We start from the raw sequence: 15,776 nt of genomic DNA on the forward strand, positions 1-15,776 counted from the left end.
GCTGGAGGAGAGACGGTGGAGGAGAGGGAGTATGACTGTTCTGCACCGAGGAGATAGTCATCCAGATAGTCATCCGCTGTTGGTCCAGTTCTTCAGCTGACATTTTGTGTAAAAATCGAAATTTGTTTGTATTGTGTGTCTCTTGCGAAACAGCAATGCAAAGTGCATCAGGAGAGACACAACACATTAAGTGAGCCGTAACTAAATAACGAAAATGTAACTTTGCGTGATGCAAAGACGGTTAAACCAAATGGGTTAAGGTAAAAACTAGTTGTGGTTTAATGTACTGTGGTATTGTGCTCCTTCCCAGGGCATTATAGGTGCTTATTATTAACGAAAAGTGGCTAATTAAGAGTGAAGTAAAATAGAATAAATAACATAATTTAAACTGCTTTGGAAACTTGGCTAATTAAGGGTGAAATAGAATAAATAACATAATTTAACTTGCTTTGAAGTGATGTTCTACGATTTAAGGTTTTTCGTTTCTGCATGAAATTTCCACGACTAAAGCCAGGCAGCAATGAGTATGATTTGAACTCAGATATAATAGGCAGGTTTTGAGCAGACACGGATTAGGCCCTTTTCTTTTTTCTTTGAGACTGTAATCTGGTGTAAATCTGGCAGTGGGATTAGTCCACGTCTTGGAGCGTGTGGTTCATTGTAACAACATTTCCCTGGTGGTCTGTAGGAAACGTTCACATGACGTGGAGAAATCCAGACCCCAGTAATGCCTGGGACTCCAACGACAAGGAATTTGGTCCTCTGAAAAAGCACTTTAACTACATGGGTAGGTCACCCCCACACTTTGACTATAGATATGTACCGGTATTTTTAAACCATAGAATGGCTTTGAGATTATTTTGTCATGATATCAACTGTGGTCGTTTTCACATTCAAATTAATTAGTTTTCTATAAAAAAATTTTGGCCATTTTGATAACTGGTTCTTACTGGTTCTTACTGGCTGTGAACCACAGGTTACTCGGTCCTCCAAGACAAGAAGCTGCTGAGTCGTGCCAACTACACCTTGGTGACTGGGTCTCCCAGGGACGAGTCCAAGGGCTCGGTGACACTGGCCGTGAGCAACAGCAACATCCTGATACAGAGCCTAATCATCCCCGGGAAGCAAGTGGGCTCGTACTTTGGGAACAGCTTGGCCATCACAGACCTCAACAACGACGAGTAGGTTGAGTAGTAGTAGCCCTTTCAGACATAGTTACTTTGATTCAAAGGGGTTTATTGGCCAATATATTAATAATATTTGGCCTGTTTCCCCCCCTGCCCCCATTGTTCCAGTTGGAACGACCTGATCGTGGGCGCCCCGTTCTACTTCGACCGCTCCAAAGACCACGGCGGGGCCGTCTACGTCTACATGAATGAGAACGGGTCCTTCCGGAAGGAGCCTAGCATGGTGCTGAAGGGGCCCGTCAGCTCCGCCTTTGGCTTCGCCCTCGCCGCCATCGGAGACGTCAACCAAGATGGATTCCAAGGTTTGTTCCAGCGTGTTTGTTTTTTTATTTGTTTCGGCTTGTCATGTTTTAAATGTCAGGAAGCATGCCCTTGAGAGCTACAGGCATGTTATGATATTAGCATTGGAAATCTATTACCGGGGGGGGAAACAACAACAGCATTAGCAATTGATGATGTTACTGTGTCATTCTTGTTGACAGTGTTTATGTACGTATCAATGGCCTTTTTATTGTAATATTGAAGGATCTATGTATGAAAATATGTATACATCATGAGCACCTGTGCTCTCTGCCTCAAAGAAAGTAAAGTCAAGATTTTGACAATACTCTGTATAAGTGTGCTGCCACCTATTGGACACCCCCACACATTGCATGCCAATAAAAGGTTGGCAGTCTATTATTTGGTTAATAACCATGTCTTTCACAGACTTTGCTGTAGGAGCCCCATTCCACGAGACGGGGAAGGTCTACATATGGATGGGAAGTAATGAGGGGATTACAGAAAAGTACAGCCAGGTAATAACCACGTGTATCATAATAGAGACTGGCCGCCATGTCTAAGGTACGGCCACACTGACCGCGTTACGCGCGTAACGCGCCTAACCTGCCGCTTGATCATTGTGTGTCACAAAAATGGTTCAACGCGCCTAACACGTTCAGTGTGGCCGTACATTTTATAATGCGATATATTATTTGTGTCGTTGTCGCCCCCTGCAGGTTATTGAGGGAAAATCGGTAGGCGATGGGAACTTCAAGACCTTTGGCTACTCGCTGAACGGAGGAATGGACATGGATAGCAACAGCTACCCAGACCTTCTGGTCGGAACCCTGGACGACCGCATTGCACTGCTCAGGTAGAAGAAGAAGGGGAAATATTAATCAATATCTTATTCATTAAAATCCATAAAAAAAGAGGAAATATAGAAATAAAGATGGATGAAAAGTTTTTTGGAAAGGTTATTCAACCCTGTGTAAAGATATGTGGGGGTTCAGAAACACAGGTAAGAACTTATCATGAACTGTTCTTTGTGTCTGACAGCCTGATATGGTTCTCATGCGAATGTTCTATCCTGTATATGTATGTCAGATACAGCAATGTAATACTTAATTATAATTGTGTTTGTGTGTGTGTGTGTGTGTGTGGGTGTGTGTGTGTGTGTGTGTGTGTGTGTGTGTTAACAGAACCAGACCAGTCATCCACCTATCTAAGGAATTCACTGTGCAGCCAAAGATTGTCGATCCCACTAAGTGTAATAACAATGGCAAGGCCTGGTGAGATGTGACACAGATTACCGAGCTTTATTCATCATATGCTCATACATACACATAAAATGTCTTCTGTGAAATACTAGTACGGTGAACCCACAGAAGTATACAATGTAAAGAAATGTATGTGAAATAAATATTTGTGCAAGGAACATACTCTTTATAATGATATAAATAAATAAAATAATTCAATATTATGTAAATAAAAAATATTATAATTATTTTTTTATATCAAAATTCCTGTTAAGGCTATTTATCTGTACCGATGACGGCGTAACATGTGCTGATAAAAGGTTCTTGGTTTTATTGCAGTATTAAAGCGAAGGTGTGTTTCTCCTACACTCTAAGCAACGGGAACAAAGACTTAAAGAAAGAAGTTGGTAAGTATTCTGATACGTTTTAGGTCATCTGAGCACAGAAAAAGATATCCATTTTAACTTTTACACTGACCTTGAATCCACTCTGACTGCCGATCGTGTTGTCACTTCCTGTAGTGGTGAGGTACACCATAGAGGCCGACATGGACAGGTGGAAGACCCGACGCGTTTATTTCCGCAGCACCAAAAATGCCAGCTACACAGGCTCCATCTCCCTGAGCTCCCCTGACCAGAAGTGTCAGAAACTGGAGCTCAATGTGATCGTAAGTCCAGAACACCGCTCTTTACTTTTACCCTCACTCCGTTACTCTCTCTCTCTCTCTCTCTGTCTCTCTCTCTTTCCATGTGTCTTCTCTCTCTTCCTCTCTCTGTCTCTCTCTCTCTCTCTCTCTCTCTCTGTCTCTCTCTCTTTCCATGTGTCTTCTCTCTCTTCCTCTCTCTGTCTGTGTGTGTCTCTCCCTCTCTGTCCACCTTCCTCTTTCCATGTGTCTTCTCTCTCTTCCTCTCTCTGTCTGTGTCTCTCTCTCTCTCTGTCCACCTTCCTCTTTCCATGTGTCTGTCTCTCTTCCTGTCTGTTTGTGTCTCACTCTCTGCGTCTCTCTCTCTCTCTTTCTGTCTGTGTAAAAATAACACTTCCATACAATGAAAGCACAAACTTAATTTCATCTAACGGCGTTCACTGCAACCAAGACTGGCCCTGCCCTTACTGAACTCCCTCCTGTCCCTCCAGACGATGGTGAGGGACAAGCTGGACCCGGTGGTGTTGGAGCTCAGCATGGCGCTGCAGGAGCTGAAGCCCGACCCGCAGGGCCTGCAGAACCTGGACTCCTTCCCCATCCTCAGCCAGGAGCAGAAGATCACCCAGAGAGCAGAGGTCCGGAGAGCCATGAGCCCTACACATGCACACATGCACACACACACACACAGCAATGCACACACACGCACACACACGCACACACAGTAGTGATGTGCGGGTTGATCCAAAGTGCACGTTCGTCCGCTGTCACCCGGGGGTTACGAGTCTTTGTTTGAAATCATTTGTGGGTCATTTGTGGGTCATTTTTGGGCGAGTCAGTGTGAAATACGAAATGTTTTATCCTAATATTACCAATAGGCTAAGATTCGAATTGAGTCTACTCAAACATCATCAAAAATAGTTGGATATGTTTTGTGTACCGATTTCACCACGCAGCATCACATGATGCAATAATGAAGCAAATAGTATATGTGACACGATGCACATATACTTAGACTTATTTCTGAAAGGGCATACTGCTTCAAAACGATGGCAATGTGCAACGGTAAAATCGCAAATCTTCAGCCTTGTCCCGCTGTGTGAGGGACAAGCGATGCATTTCATGCAGAGACGCAGGTGAGCTGCAGCCCGGTCCTTTCTTTTCCTTGGCGCATCGGCCCTTCGTCTGGACGGCGTTGTGGTACCAAGGTAATATGGGCCGACGTTCCGCACGCTGTCAGAACCTCGTCAGGGTCTACGACTGTCGATCGACTACTAATCGGCCGTCACGGAAAATCTCACCTTGACCTTTGACCTTGATGCTACTTCTCAGCCAACGTTTGACAAAGTTTTGTCTGGGAATGTCCGAATGCGGTCCAAAACAAGCGCGAGGCTTATCATGGTGTAACGCGGCAAAACGTGTTAGTGTGTATGGTGTCTAATGTCGCATTTCGCTGTTTGGGTCTTTCTGCAGTTCCACTTCCATAAGGAGTGCGGCTCGGACAATAAGTGTACCAGCAACCTGCAGCTGACAGCAGAGTATGCTCCTGAGGACACGGATGAACCTTACCCCAGGTGAGTGTGTGTGTGTGTGTGTGTGTGTGTGTGTGTGTGTGTGTGTGTGTGTGTGTGTGTGTGTGTGTCTGTGGAACACAACATGTAAGCACATCTGTCTCCCTGAGGCTTAACAGAGTAAATACATCAAAAGTGAAACAAAATGAAAGAAGGTAAAACATAACAACTAACTAACTAACCTGTGTGTGTGTGTGTGTGTGTGTGTGCGTGCGTGGGCGTGCCTGTGAATGTGTGTTCGGGTGTGCGTGTGTTCTGTGTGTTGTGTGTGTGTGTGTGTGTGCGTGTGTGTGTGTCCATGTGTGTGTCCATGTGTGTGTATCCAGAGAGGGCAAGGACCAGGTGCTGCAGTACGACAGTAACGTGAAGAAGGTGGTGATCCTGGTGGAGGTGACCAACCTGCCGGAAAACCTGCCAGAAGTGGAGGACGCCCACGAGGCCACTCTCAACATCACCATCCCCAAGTCGCTCAGCTACTTCGGCGTCAGGTTCACGGTACAGCCACTAGGGGGAAGCACCTCACTTAAAATCTGAGAGTGGAAGGAAAGATCAGTACAGACAGTGGCAGTTCTACATTGAATTTCACCCCGGGCGAGCCATGTTTTATTATAACAATATAAGTGAAAGAGAAACTTATATTTCTCAATTGCAAGAAAGTCGAGGTGTGACTGACTTTAGCCCACTAATTCCATTTTCTCTAATTCCATTAGAGCATTGCTCTATACCAGGCGCGTGCCATCCATATAGGCAGGTGGGGCAGCGAACTACTTGCAAAAGCTAGAAAAAAAAATGCTCCCAAAATAACAGTTCCTCAGTAAATCCTTGCTCCAAGTCTATTTTTAATAATGTGATTGTCACATTAATTATCTATAGTTACTGTAGGCTGTCCAACTATTTTTGGTCTGTTGACATATCATTTTGGATGATGGTGGGCGGCGATTCTAGCTGAGTTGAACGTGTCATACAATGTTGGGGCAGGGCTGCTCAACGATCGCGTTCCTCCGTATGTCTATCGCATAACCCTGCAGGCTTCAATAAGGATTTCAATCCGCGCTCACAGTGGATCCCCCGTTCCCCCTCTTGTGCGTTCCATTTGGGAGACCCAGTGGTGAACTGTCCCCCGCGCCCCCCTCCCCTTTCCCCTTCTCACACAGCTACTGTGCACGGCTCCTTCTCAGCAAGCAGGGGTGCCTGCACTGCAGCTATAGGGGGCGCCAAAAGCGGGCCCGTGCCCTAAACCGCCACTGAGTACTGATGACTCAGGCAGATAGTGATTATGGAATGTGAACACCCTGATTGGCTTAGGATATAGCCAATGAGGCTCAGTGAATCAGCAGCGTTAGGAGAGTAGAGTAATATTAGATATCACAATTTGGCCAAAATATGGCGTGGCGAGGCTAGGCGATATGGTGGATGGACTAAACCTAATTTTTATTTTTTATGACAATAGAAACAATAAACTTCCTAGACGGATGAAAGTTCAAATATAAGTTTTAGCGCTATTATATATAAGTATGTTCATCTACAGACAGTCGTCGTAGTTCCTTCACATTATTAGTTTCAATATAATATTTATTTTTAGTGTGTGTGTGTAAGAGCTACGTTCAGGTGCGTTGTTAAACAATGGCGACCTTCTTTGAGACGCGTGTTAACGTTTTTCATATTCTCCTCTGTCCCGATCCAGGAGGGCCCAAAGGGGGAATGTTTCTCAGATGGTCAGGACTCTGTGAAATGCGAGCTGGGGAACCCACTCAGGAGCATGGAGCGCGTGAGGACCTTAAAGACTCTTTCGTGTCCCAGTGTGAAACGTGAATTTTTTGTACTCATTTGTTCTCATGGTCAATGTCCTTGCTTCTCGCCAACAGGTGAAACTGCGGCTAATTTTCCAGACCAGAGACATCGACTTGCAGACGCGCGAGATCGAGACGGTACTGCAGTTGTCAACGTACGTTCCGACACAAAGTTTAGATGTTCCAGAGACATGTTTTATACCTTTCTCCATCTGAGATTAAACATGGTATTGTTGTATTTGATAATGATCAATAGGTTGCATACCAATAGCACAGTTCATATTGAATTCAAACCATTTACCAACATATACCAAGTTTACACTTAGTTATATTTCACAGATTCTTTGATTGATTGATTGATCGCTTAAGTCAATCAATTAATCAATTGATTGTTTCATATTCTTCAGCTTCAGGGTCATATAAGTGACCCTAATTCAATGAAATAACCTCCACAGCTCCTAATGGGTGCCTCTGTGGTATAATAAACAGTGGTGATTGTATCTGGTACAAATCAGCCTTAGCTCTGTATAAGTTACTTGGACTTGGAGCGACCCCTTGACCTTCCTGCAATCATAAATCAACGTCCCATGTTATTTACCCGGTGGTTGTGCATGTGTTGTTCTCCTCAGGCTGAGTGACCAGCCCAAGATGCTTCCCGTGGCGGTGGTGCTTCTGGTGGAAATCTCCATCCTCTCCTCCTTTAACATGTGAGACCTGCTTCCTCTTCCATGGTGGACCCGTTCTTTCTGTTTGGAGTTCAGTGTCATGCTCAGAAACAAGACTATTTTTAAAAGAAAAACGGGAAGGTTCAGGCTGTGGTTGTGAGGATTGAGGGATGGGTCTTAGGTTCTAAGGCTGGGGTCAGGGTCTTGCCTGGGCCTGCACAGCCATGTAGCTCCCTTCCTATCTCTCTTTGGTCCATATGCCTGAAGACTCAAAACCTTCTACTCACAGGGGGATGTGGACAGTAGAATGTCTTAAGGCTGTACATTCCTTCATTTTCTATTATTATGTACATATTTAAATAGCCATTTTGTTTATTTATGGACACATAGATAGAAAGACAGACAGGGAAGTGGGTTGAAAGAGACGGAAAATGAGGACCACAGGTTCGGAATCCAACCTGGGTTGCTGCAAGGCGTGTTTCCTACGTGGTGAGGGCAGTGGTGGGCTGTAGCGACCCGGGATCCGTTCCCACACGTCATTCCCCCTCTTCTTCAACCTGCCCGCTGTATACCCCAGACTGGGTCTACTTAAAGAAAACTTTAACTTCAACGTCAGAGTTATTTTCATCCTGGAGGCTTTGGGTCTGCGGTAGATTGCAGGGCAATGATGGCCCCCTCGAACCAAATGTCTCCCCCCCCCCCCCCCCCCCCCCCCTCATTGCCACCCCCTCACACCGTGTGCACCCATGTGACGCATGGCGCTTGTTTCCAGACTGAATCCGCACGTCCAGACCTACTCCAGCGGCGAGGTGGTGGGCGAGTCGGCCATGAAGAAGAGCAGTGACGTGGGCAGCCTGGTGGAGTACACCTTCAACGTGAGTCACTGTCCCCCCCGCTCCCCCTGTGCTCTATCCCCAACTACGTGGACTTAGACCACCATTGGAGTGTGTGTAAGTGTGTGCGTGTCCTTGTGTGTCTGGGTTTGTGTGAGAGAGTGTGTCTGTGTTTTGTGTGTGTGTGTGTGTGTGTGTGGGGGGGGGGGGGGGGGGGGGGGGGGGGGGCTGGTTATGTGTGTGTTTGTGTGTGTGTGTGTGTGTGCATGCTTGTGTACGTGCGTGTGTGTGTTGGTTTGTACATGGTGTGTTGTTGTGTGCATGTGTGCGTGTGTGAGAGTGCGTGCTTGTGTGTGCCCATTCATGTGTCTGTGTGTGCTGCCATGTGTCTTGTGTATGTGCGTGTGTGTGTTGTTGTGGGCATGGTGTGTTGGTGTGTGTGTGTGTGTGCGCACGAGTGCGTGCTTGTGTGTGCGCCCATACATGTGTCTGTGTGTGCTGAGGGAGCCCTGGTTTTTAAACCATGAACCGCGCCCCTATATTTATCCATGTGTGTCTTACCGTGGAGGTCTAAATATTACATGGTAGAACGTCTCCAGTGCGTCGATGCGTCCGTAGTACTGCAGGAATACCTAGAGGTTATTCAGGGTCAGGATGATTCCAAACCACAGGATTGCATGCCCTTAACTACACTACAGTGTATTATTAGTAGTAGTAGTAGTAGTAGTAGTAAGAGTTGTGTGTTATTGCTCGATGAGCTGCTTACAACGGCCCATGTCTCTGAATGTTTCCCTCACCTTCCCCACTCCAGTTCGTAATTTAATCCTTTCTATCTGTCAAACAAAATTGAATTAGTTGTACAAGAGGCAATGCGATGGTCATCTTTATGGTCTTTATTATTTTGTTTACTTCTCTGTAATAGCCTTTGAGCTCCCCAGTCCGGTGATATGCTGTCATATACTTTGTGTTGTGCTTTCCATGGAGACTTTAAAGCTGCTGTAGGTATGATTTGAGAGTTGTTAGGAGAGAGAGGGAAAAAAAAACAGGAGGGAGCTAGAATTTGAAGCTAAAAAACCCAAAATACTTCCTCTCCCTACCTACGTTTATCCGCCATAGACCTCTGAAGAATAAGTCCCTAACCTCCGAGGCTCCCGGTTGCCTCGGTCAAATGTCTATGGGAAATAACCTGTTTTTTTTTTAATGATCGTACATAACAAACTCTATAGGTGGCGAAGAAGTAGAAGCTGCGTCACATTTTGAACAACACACCGTTTCCATCTAGTTTCGACTGGGTTTTTGGATTGTTGGTGCCGTTAAAGTCGTAAACGATTATTGATGCTACTTTAACGGCACCGATAATCCAAAAAACCCAGTCGAACCTAGATGGACCCAGGACACCGTAGCCTCAGAGGCCTCAGAAGTGTTGCATTTCACGCACCTTGGATTGGCAGTCAAGATGGATTTCCTTAACCTATCAGGGAAGAGATGGTTGTCCGAAATTAGCCGGGTTTAGTCAAAATTGAAAATGTCTTGTACAGAGGCAGGCTTAATCAACTCAAAACAGATATTCTCACAGCGCATTTCCCTCACTAATATTTAATATATGGCTAGGCCATTGCTAACAAATTACTCTCTTATAATAGCTCTTAAATCATACAGCAGATTTAATCACATGCAATTGATGTATTGATGACATGCATTGACCTCTCATGGCCACTAGGTGGAGGTGCAGGGACCGAGCGTGGGCACCATGGGGGCATTGGCCATTGAGTTTGAATGGCCGGTTGAGGTGAAGAACGGCAAGTGGCTGCTGTACCTCACCGAGATCGTGAGCTACATGGACGGGAAGCCAGAGACACACTGCATCCCTCCCGGAGAGATGTCGTCAACCCCCTTAAGCTCAATGTAAATGAACACTCACTCACTCACTCACTCACTCACTCACTCACTCACTCACTCACACCCAGTGAAAGCGTACACTAGCAATGTCCTCAAATGGAATATTCGCAAACATACTCAACCTCCCTGTAAGCATTATCCTACACACACACACACACACACACACACACACACACACACACACACACACACACACACACACACACACACACACAACACACACACACACACACACACACACAAAGTAAAATCATACATACTGAAAGTTGTAACTCTTAAAGTTAATCTATTTCGACCGTTTCATTCTTTAAATTCTAACAGTACTGGTCCTACTAATACTTGTTCAGAACCTTAATAACATTTGGTATACACACAATTTCCTGTCTGAGATAAATAAAGCTCATGTTATTTAAACCTATCTTTAATTGTACACATAATTACATATATTGTTATTTCTGAATCATTCAAGGGTAAAATTGAATCGCCCTCGAATGATGAAATTGTTCAAGAGTTCTTGTAAAAGTTCATTTTAATTGCTATGTGAAATAGATATAAATAGGGGACAAAAAATCCCCAAAAATAAAAGCTTGAAAACGTATAATGTTTATGACAGCAGCAGTGTCTCTGACCCACACCCACTCTAGAGGATAGGATGGGCGTTGAACTGTCACACACACCGAAAAAATGACACACACACATACAGGTCCTGGTGGCCAGTTCACACAGTCTCACAACTTCTCTGGTGATGTTTTCAAAAAACACGCTGGTAATAATTTCAAAGTGGCAATATGTAAAGTGTGTGTGTGTGTGTGTATGTGTGCGTGTTAGCACTCTACAATAGTCCATAAAACAAACTGAACCAACATATAGTTTGCTGAGCTTGGTCTTGTTGGTCACCAGTCAAAGTGTGTTGGTCCGTCTCCCTCCTCTTGGCTCTGCTCCCCTTCTGCGGTAGTTATGAACCCCAAACTGCCTGCTTTTAAAGATCAAGAGTGTGAAAACCTTTCCTCTGCCAGACGCCCACGCACATGCAGAAGTAATATTTAGAAACAATCCTTTACTGTGCGGCCAGACACCAATCTTACTCACACTGCCTGAATTAGAAACGCTACGTTTGCGGTCGTACTTATAGACAATTGAGCAGGACGAGCGGGGCTATTTTGAGGGCCAGGAGCCGTCATGTCTTTATCAAAGCCAGTTATTACAACAAGCCACGGTGATGTAACGTCTTCTGCCTTCTCTCCTCCCCCACCACCACCACCTCCACTACTCTTTCTATCCTCCCCTTCCCAGCTGACGGAGGAGAGCAGCAGCAGAAAAAGGAGCAAGAGGCAGGCGATGGTGATGGGTGACCCCAAGACCCCCTCCGCGGAGCCTCAGGCGGTCGCCACCCTGTTCTCGCCACGCAAAGACACCGTGATGCTGGTGAGGCTAGCGCCCCGGTGCACGTTAGCGTACGGTGACCCGGCAACCCTGTGTGGTGGGACGTGTCACGATGATGGTAGTCCCAGTCAAAGGGCTTTATTTATAGTAGGCACGGTGTAACCCAGGGTCGCGCCGACCAGGGACATTTATTATGGCAAGGGAGGTCTTATACATGTAATGATGCAAATAAGTTCAAAGAATATTAAGAAATATACAGGATAAAGAATTTGCGACAATGACAATTGGCACATGCGTGTCATTTTCATTGTCAGTATAGATCATATTTCCAGATACTACTCAAAATAGACAGCAGGATAGTCTAGTGGATGAGGTCCTAAAAGCTTGAGGGTTCTGGGTTTGATTCCTAATGTCCACAATAGACATTCAAGTATCCTTAACCTTAACCTGCTCATCATTAACATGTATCTATGCTTCCACTCAAAGATTCTACTAAATGAAGGAGTGGTCATAAAGTAGTAACATAAACTGCTCTATAAATCAAGTATTTTTTCCTTATTTCAATGTATCATCCCCATTTCATGTTGCGATGATCCCTTCTTAGCCTTCCTTCCTCATGCCGTCTTCCTGTGTGTTTGCGGTGAGGCAGGACTGTGTCACGGGGACGGCGCTGTGCATCAATTTCACCTGTCCCCTCGTTGGCATGCAGACCGCGGCCAAGGTCACCGTCCGCTCCCGTGTCTGGAACAGCACCCTGCTTGAGGTCAGGGGTCAAACCACAAGAAAATAATTACTGTTCCTTTGTTTTTGATTGTCAACACTGTCGTTTTAAATACTCAAAAATACTTGACGGTAGACAAAACCTTGACGTACAGTCGGTGTGTGTGTGTGTGTGTGTGTGTGTGTGTGTCTTCAGGACTACTCCAAGGTGCTCAGGGTCAAGGTGAAGGGAAAGGCCACCCTCAAACTGATCACAGTCAGGCCCACCATCAAGATGAAGAGCAACGCCGTCGATGTGAGTGTGCGATCGCAACCGGCAACGTAAACACGACCACATCCCGCGGTGAACGATCACGCCCGTTACAGGAGACCCCATGGTGACGATAACCAGTGTCTTGATGTCCCGTTCAGTTCTCGGTGGACATAGACCCCGTGCTCGATGAGGAGGCCCCGTATGAAATCCCGCTCTGGATCTTCCTGGTGGCAGCTGGAGCCGGGGTTGTCCTTCTGGGAATCATCAGCCTCTTACTGTGGAAGGTATGAATACGGTTCATACTTAAACCACCGCATGGTTGGCTACTTGATTATTCAATGGAATAATAATGAAGTAATTAATGACTTGATGGTTTTACTTTGATAACATGAATGAACCATAAATTAAAGTTGGTTAATGCTGCAATATGCATTTACTAACATTTAAGTTGTGGATTACTAATGGTCTAGTAAATATTTATTGATGGTGTGTTTACTTATGCAGTTCATGTTAACTAGGGTATTAATTTATGCATCGTTTAATAGGGTTAAACCTAACCCTAACCCCAAGCCTAACCCAAACCCCTATGCTAATGCTATATATATATATATATATATATATATATATATCAATGTATATTACTGCATTAACTAATGTACCCATATTGTAAAGTGTTACCATAACATGTGCATTATTTTCGGGACACTTCGGAATATCCATGCACTGCGTCCAACGTTAGCGTTCAGATACAACCATCGGCCAGATGTTTCCATGACAACAAAAGCAACAACAATGTTACAGATGACAGTAACTTATACATAACCATTGTCCGTATCTTTGTTATAAGCGGAACAAACCGCATATTGGAAAGTAACTTACGACGGGGGTGGTGAGGCAGCCGGGGAGGCCAAAGTCATCCAGGACACCCCATAATGTTTTTTTTTAACATGATTGACTCAGGGTATCTCAATAAATACTTTGATCAACGGCTGAATTCGAAGTATGTCGTTATGTTTTTGGGCCAAAGCATGATGGTTGGAAGCAGGTCGTTAGGGTGATGGAGGACTCCAGCGTGGCTTTCCTCTGAACTCTAGGAAGGACGTCTCTCACGGTCTTGATTTAAAGGATAAGCAGGTGGCATGGTCTTTCCCCAAAGACTGAAGTGCATAGCGCTCCCTTATGCAGCAGCAGCAGCCCGCCACCATACTAGGCCTCTAACGTCTTCACTCAACCCCACCCCACCACCCTTCCCCTCCTAGTGTGGTTTCTTCAAGAGAGCCAACAGAGGCAGATGTACGAGCCAAGGACCAGAAAGCAGAGATGAAGATCCAGCCCTCGGAGACTGAGAGCTGACCGAATAGACTACTGAGACCCCCCCCCCCCCAACCCCACCCCCACTCAAAGCCTCCATGTTGGTGGGGGTGGTGGGAGGGGGAGTTTGGGGGTGGTGCTGGCACACCACTTGGCGTCCCTGGGTATTGGAGCTCCCCAGCTTCAGCTTCGCCCCGTTACTTTGGATGGTTGGAGTCCGTTTGGGGACATTTTTCTTCGGGGGACAGGCCCGCTTTGTTCGTCTAACTAAAGATTCCCTCTAACAACTTTTTCTCTTCTTTGACTAATCCTGTTCCTTCCAGAACTTCTCCTGCCTCGTACGCCTATTCCAATCGTCTCCTTTTCTAACTCACTTTGGCCCCTCCTAGCTTTCTGAATCTGTAACGTTTCAGCCGCTTCTACCCCTCTCCCTGTGTGGAACTCTCCGGATGTTTCCCTAACAGCCCTCTCTTCCTCTGTCTGTCTAATAGTCCCTCTCTTTTTCCTGTTTCCTTCTTCTGTTTTGTGTCCCTGCAACCCGCCAGCTTGGGTTCTTCAAGCGGGCCGTCTACTATCGCATCATGCCAAAGTACCAGGGGGTGAGGATTTGCAAGGCAGACCGCTACAAAGGGTGCCTGGGCTTCCCAGCCAGCGAGCCTCAGAGAAAGTACCTGATCACCAACTGGAGAGAGATACACCATTACTACTACTGACCTGTTTCTAGTTCTTTACCTGAACAATGCGTGGAGAACTCATGACTTATAGGGCAGGGGACCTGGACTGCTGAGCACAAGGGCCAGCTGTGAATAATGTGTATTCATTTGTGTCGTTTTTTTTTTTATTTAATTCTGTCCTTTCTTTTTGTGCAATATGCCTTTTTTTCTTTCAGAGATTTTAATTTGTTTATGTGGTTACGCAATGCAAAACTGGTCTCACATTATGCTTTTTTGAACTTTTCATCTCTCCTTTCCTCCTCTGATAGTACTTCAGTAATCCCAGGTGGGAAATTCAGATTATAGGTTCCTGTAAAGGCTTGCATATCCCTTCTTCCTCTACCAATACTGACGGTGGCAGTTCTTGAAGCAGTTCAAGTAGTGTTGTGGATGTGAATGACGCGCAATGAGAACCACCTGCACAACATTGGTGACAAACCTCGCCCCCTGAAATAACCAGACATCTCTTATGTAATGAATGGGGAAAGACCAGAAACAGGTCCATCAAACGTTTTTTTTCTCCAGGGAAGACCGGTCTAGTAGCATGTGTCGGTCATGAATGCTTTCTTTTTAATAGAGAAGAGTTACTTTGCGATGACTTCTTTCATTGCGTGATATACCGACGCTTGCGGTTTTGTACAACGGAATGGGGATTCGTTCATGAGTTTAGGACGTTACACTGTGTTCATTTGATTCTTAATGGATATTCCTGTATTGGTAAAGCCATTTCAATGTATATAGCACATTTACTTTCCTTTTTTGATCATCATTTTATTTGTTTCCCTCTCATCCTCCTTGGAACATTCACCGACCTTACCTGTGTACGATTATGCGAGGTAATTTGCCTTGTTGATGTATTTTTTTTCTCCCGATTCACTTTCTTCTTTAGGGTTTGAATCTCACCTTGTGGTCAGTCTTTTGTGTTTTTTTTGTTTTTTCTCTGAGCTGAAAGTGGTATCTGGGAAGCTTTTCTCTAAGCTGTCTTGAACTTTCAATTTTGGGTTTTTTTGCGATGAGAAACTGCGTTACTGTTTTTTATTTTTGTCTGTTTTTAATGTCCAGTTAATTTCATTTCGCTATAACCGATGAATATAGCGTGAAGAACAAAAAAAATAACTTTAATGTTGAGGGCGCAAGCAGGAACGTCCAGGGCGCATCATGACAGTACGAAATAATTGTGTAGCTAAACATTAGCACATGTAAATGACTAATCCCAGATCCCAGATCCCCCCCCCCCCCCCCCCCCCCCAACACTCCAATGACCAGGAATGTGAGAATAAGTGTGGCTGCT

General features: G+C 45.2%; 1 protein-coding gene across 1 annotated transcript in view; it reads left to right on the forward strand.

The window, feature by feature from the left end:
• Positions 1 to 14,463, forward strand: part of itga3b (integrin, alpha 3b) — a 29,270-nt gene extending 14,807 nt beyond the window's left edge. Inside the window, 24 exon segments of the mRNA XM_079756344.1 lie at positions 689 to 787; positions 977 to 1,181; positions 1,296 to 1,489; positions 1,896 to 1,984; positions 2,186 to 2,322; positions 2,651 to 2,740; positions 3,047 to 3,114; positions 3,229 to 3,374; positions 3,842 to 3,985; positions 4,821 to 4,921; positions 5,245 to 5,413; positions 6,603 to 6,686; positions 6,784 to 6,863; positions 7,338 to 7,415; positions 8,146 to 8,248; positions 9,927 to 10,082; positions 10,085 to 10,111; positions 11,399 to 11,530; positions 12,138 to 12,251; positions 12,405 to 12,503; positions 12,620 to 12,745; positions 13,721 to 13,742; positions 13,745 to 13,759; positions 13,762 to 14,463. Of these exon segments, the coding sequence (XP_079612470.1) occupies positions 689 to 787; positions 977 to 1,181; positions 1,296 to 1,489; positions 1,896 to 1,984; positions 2,186 to 2,322; positions 2,651 to 2,740; positions 3,047 to 3,114; positions 3,229 to 3,374; positions 3,842 to 3,985; positions 4,821 to 4,921; positions 5,245 to 5,413; positions 6,603 to 6,686; positions 6,784 to 6,863; positions 7,338 to 7,415; positions 8,146 to 8,248; positions 9,927 to 10,082; positions 10,085 to 10,111; positions 11,399 to 11,530; positions 12,138 to 12,251; positions 12,405 to 12,503; positions 12,620 to 12,745; positions 13,721 to 13,742; positions 13,745 to 13,759; positions 13,762 to 13,814 (2,531 nt within the window). The 3' untranslated portion in view covers positions 13,815 to 14,463.
• Positions 14,464 to 15,776: the final 1,313 nt, after the last annotated feature.

This window comes from Pollachius pollachius (genome assembly GCF_949987615.1).
Source record: "Pollachius pollachius genome assembly, chromosome: 19".
NCBI classification, from domain to species: domain Eukaryota; kingdom Metazoa; phylum Chordata; class Actinopteri; order Gadiformes; family Gadidae; genus Pollachius; species Pollachius pollachius.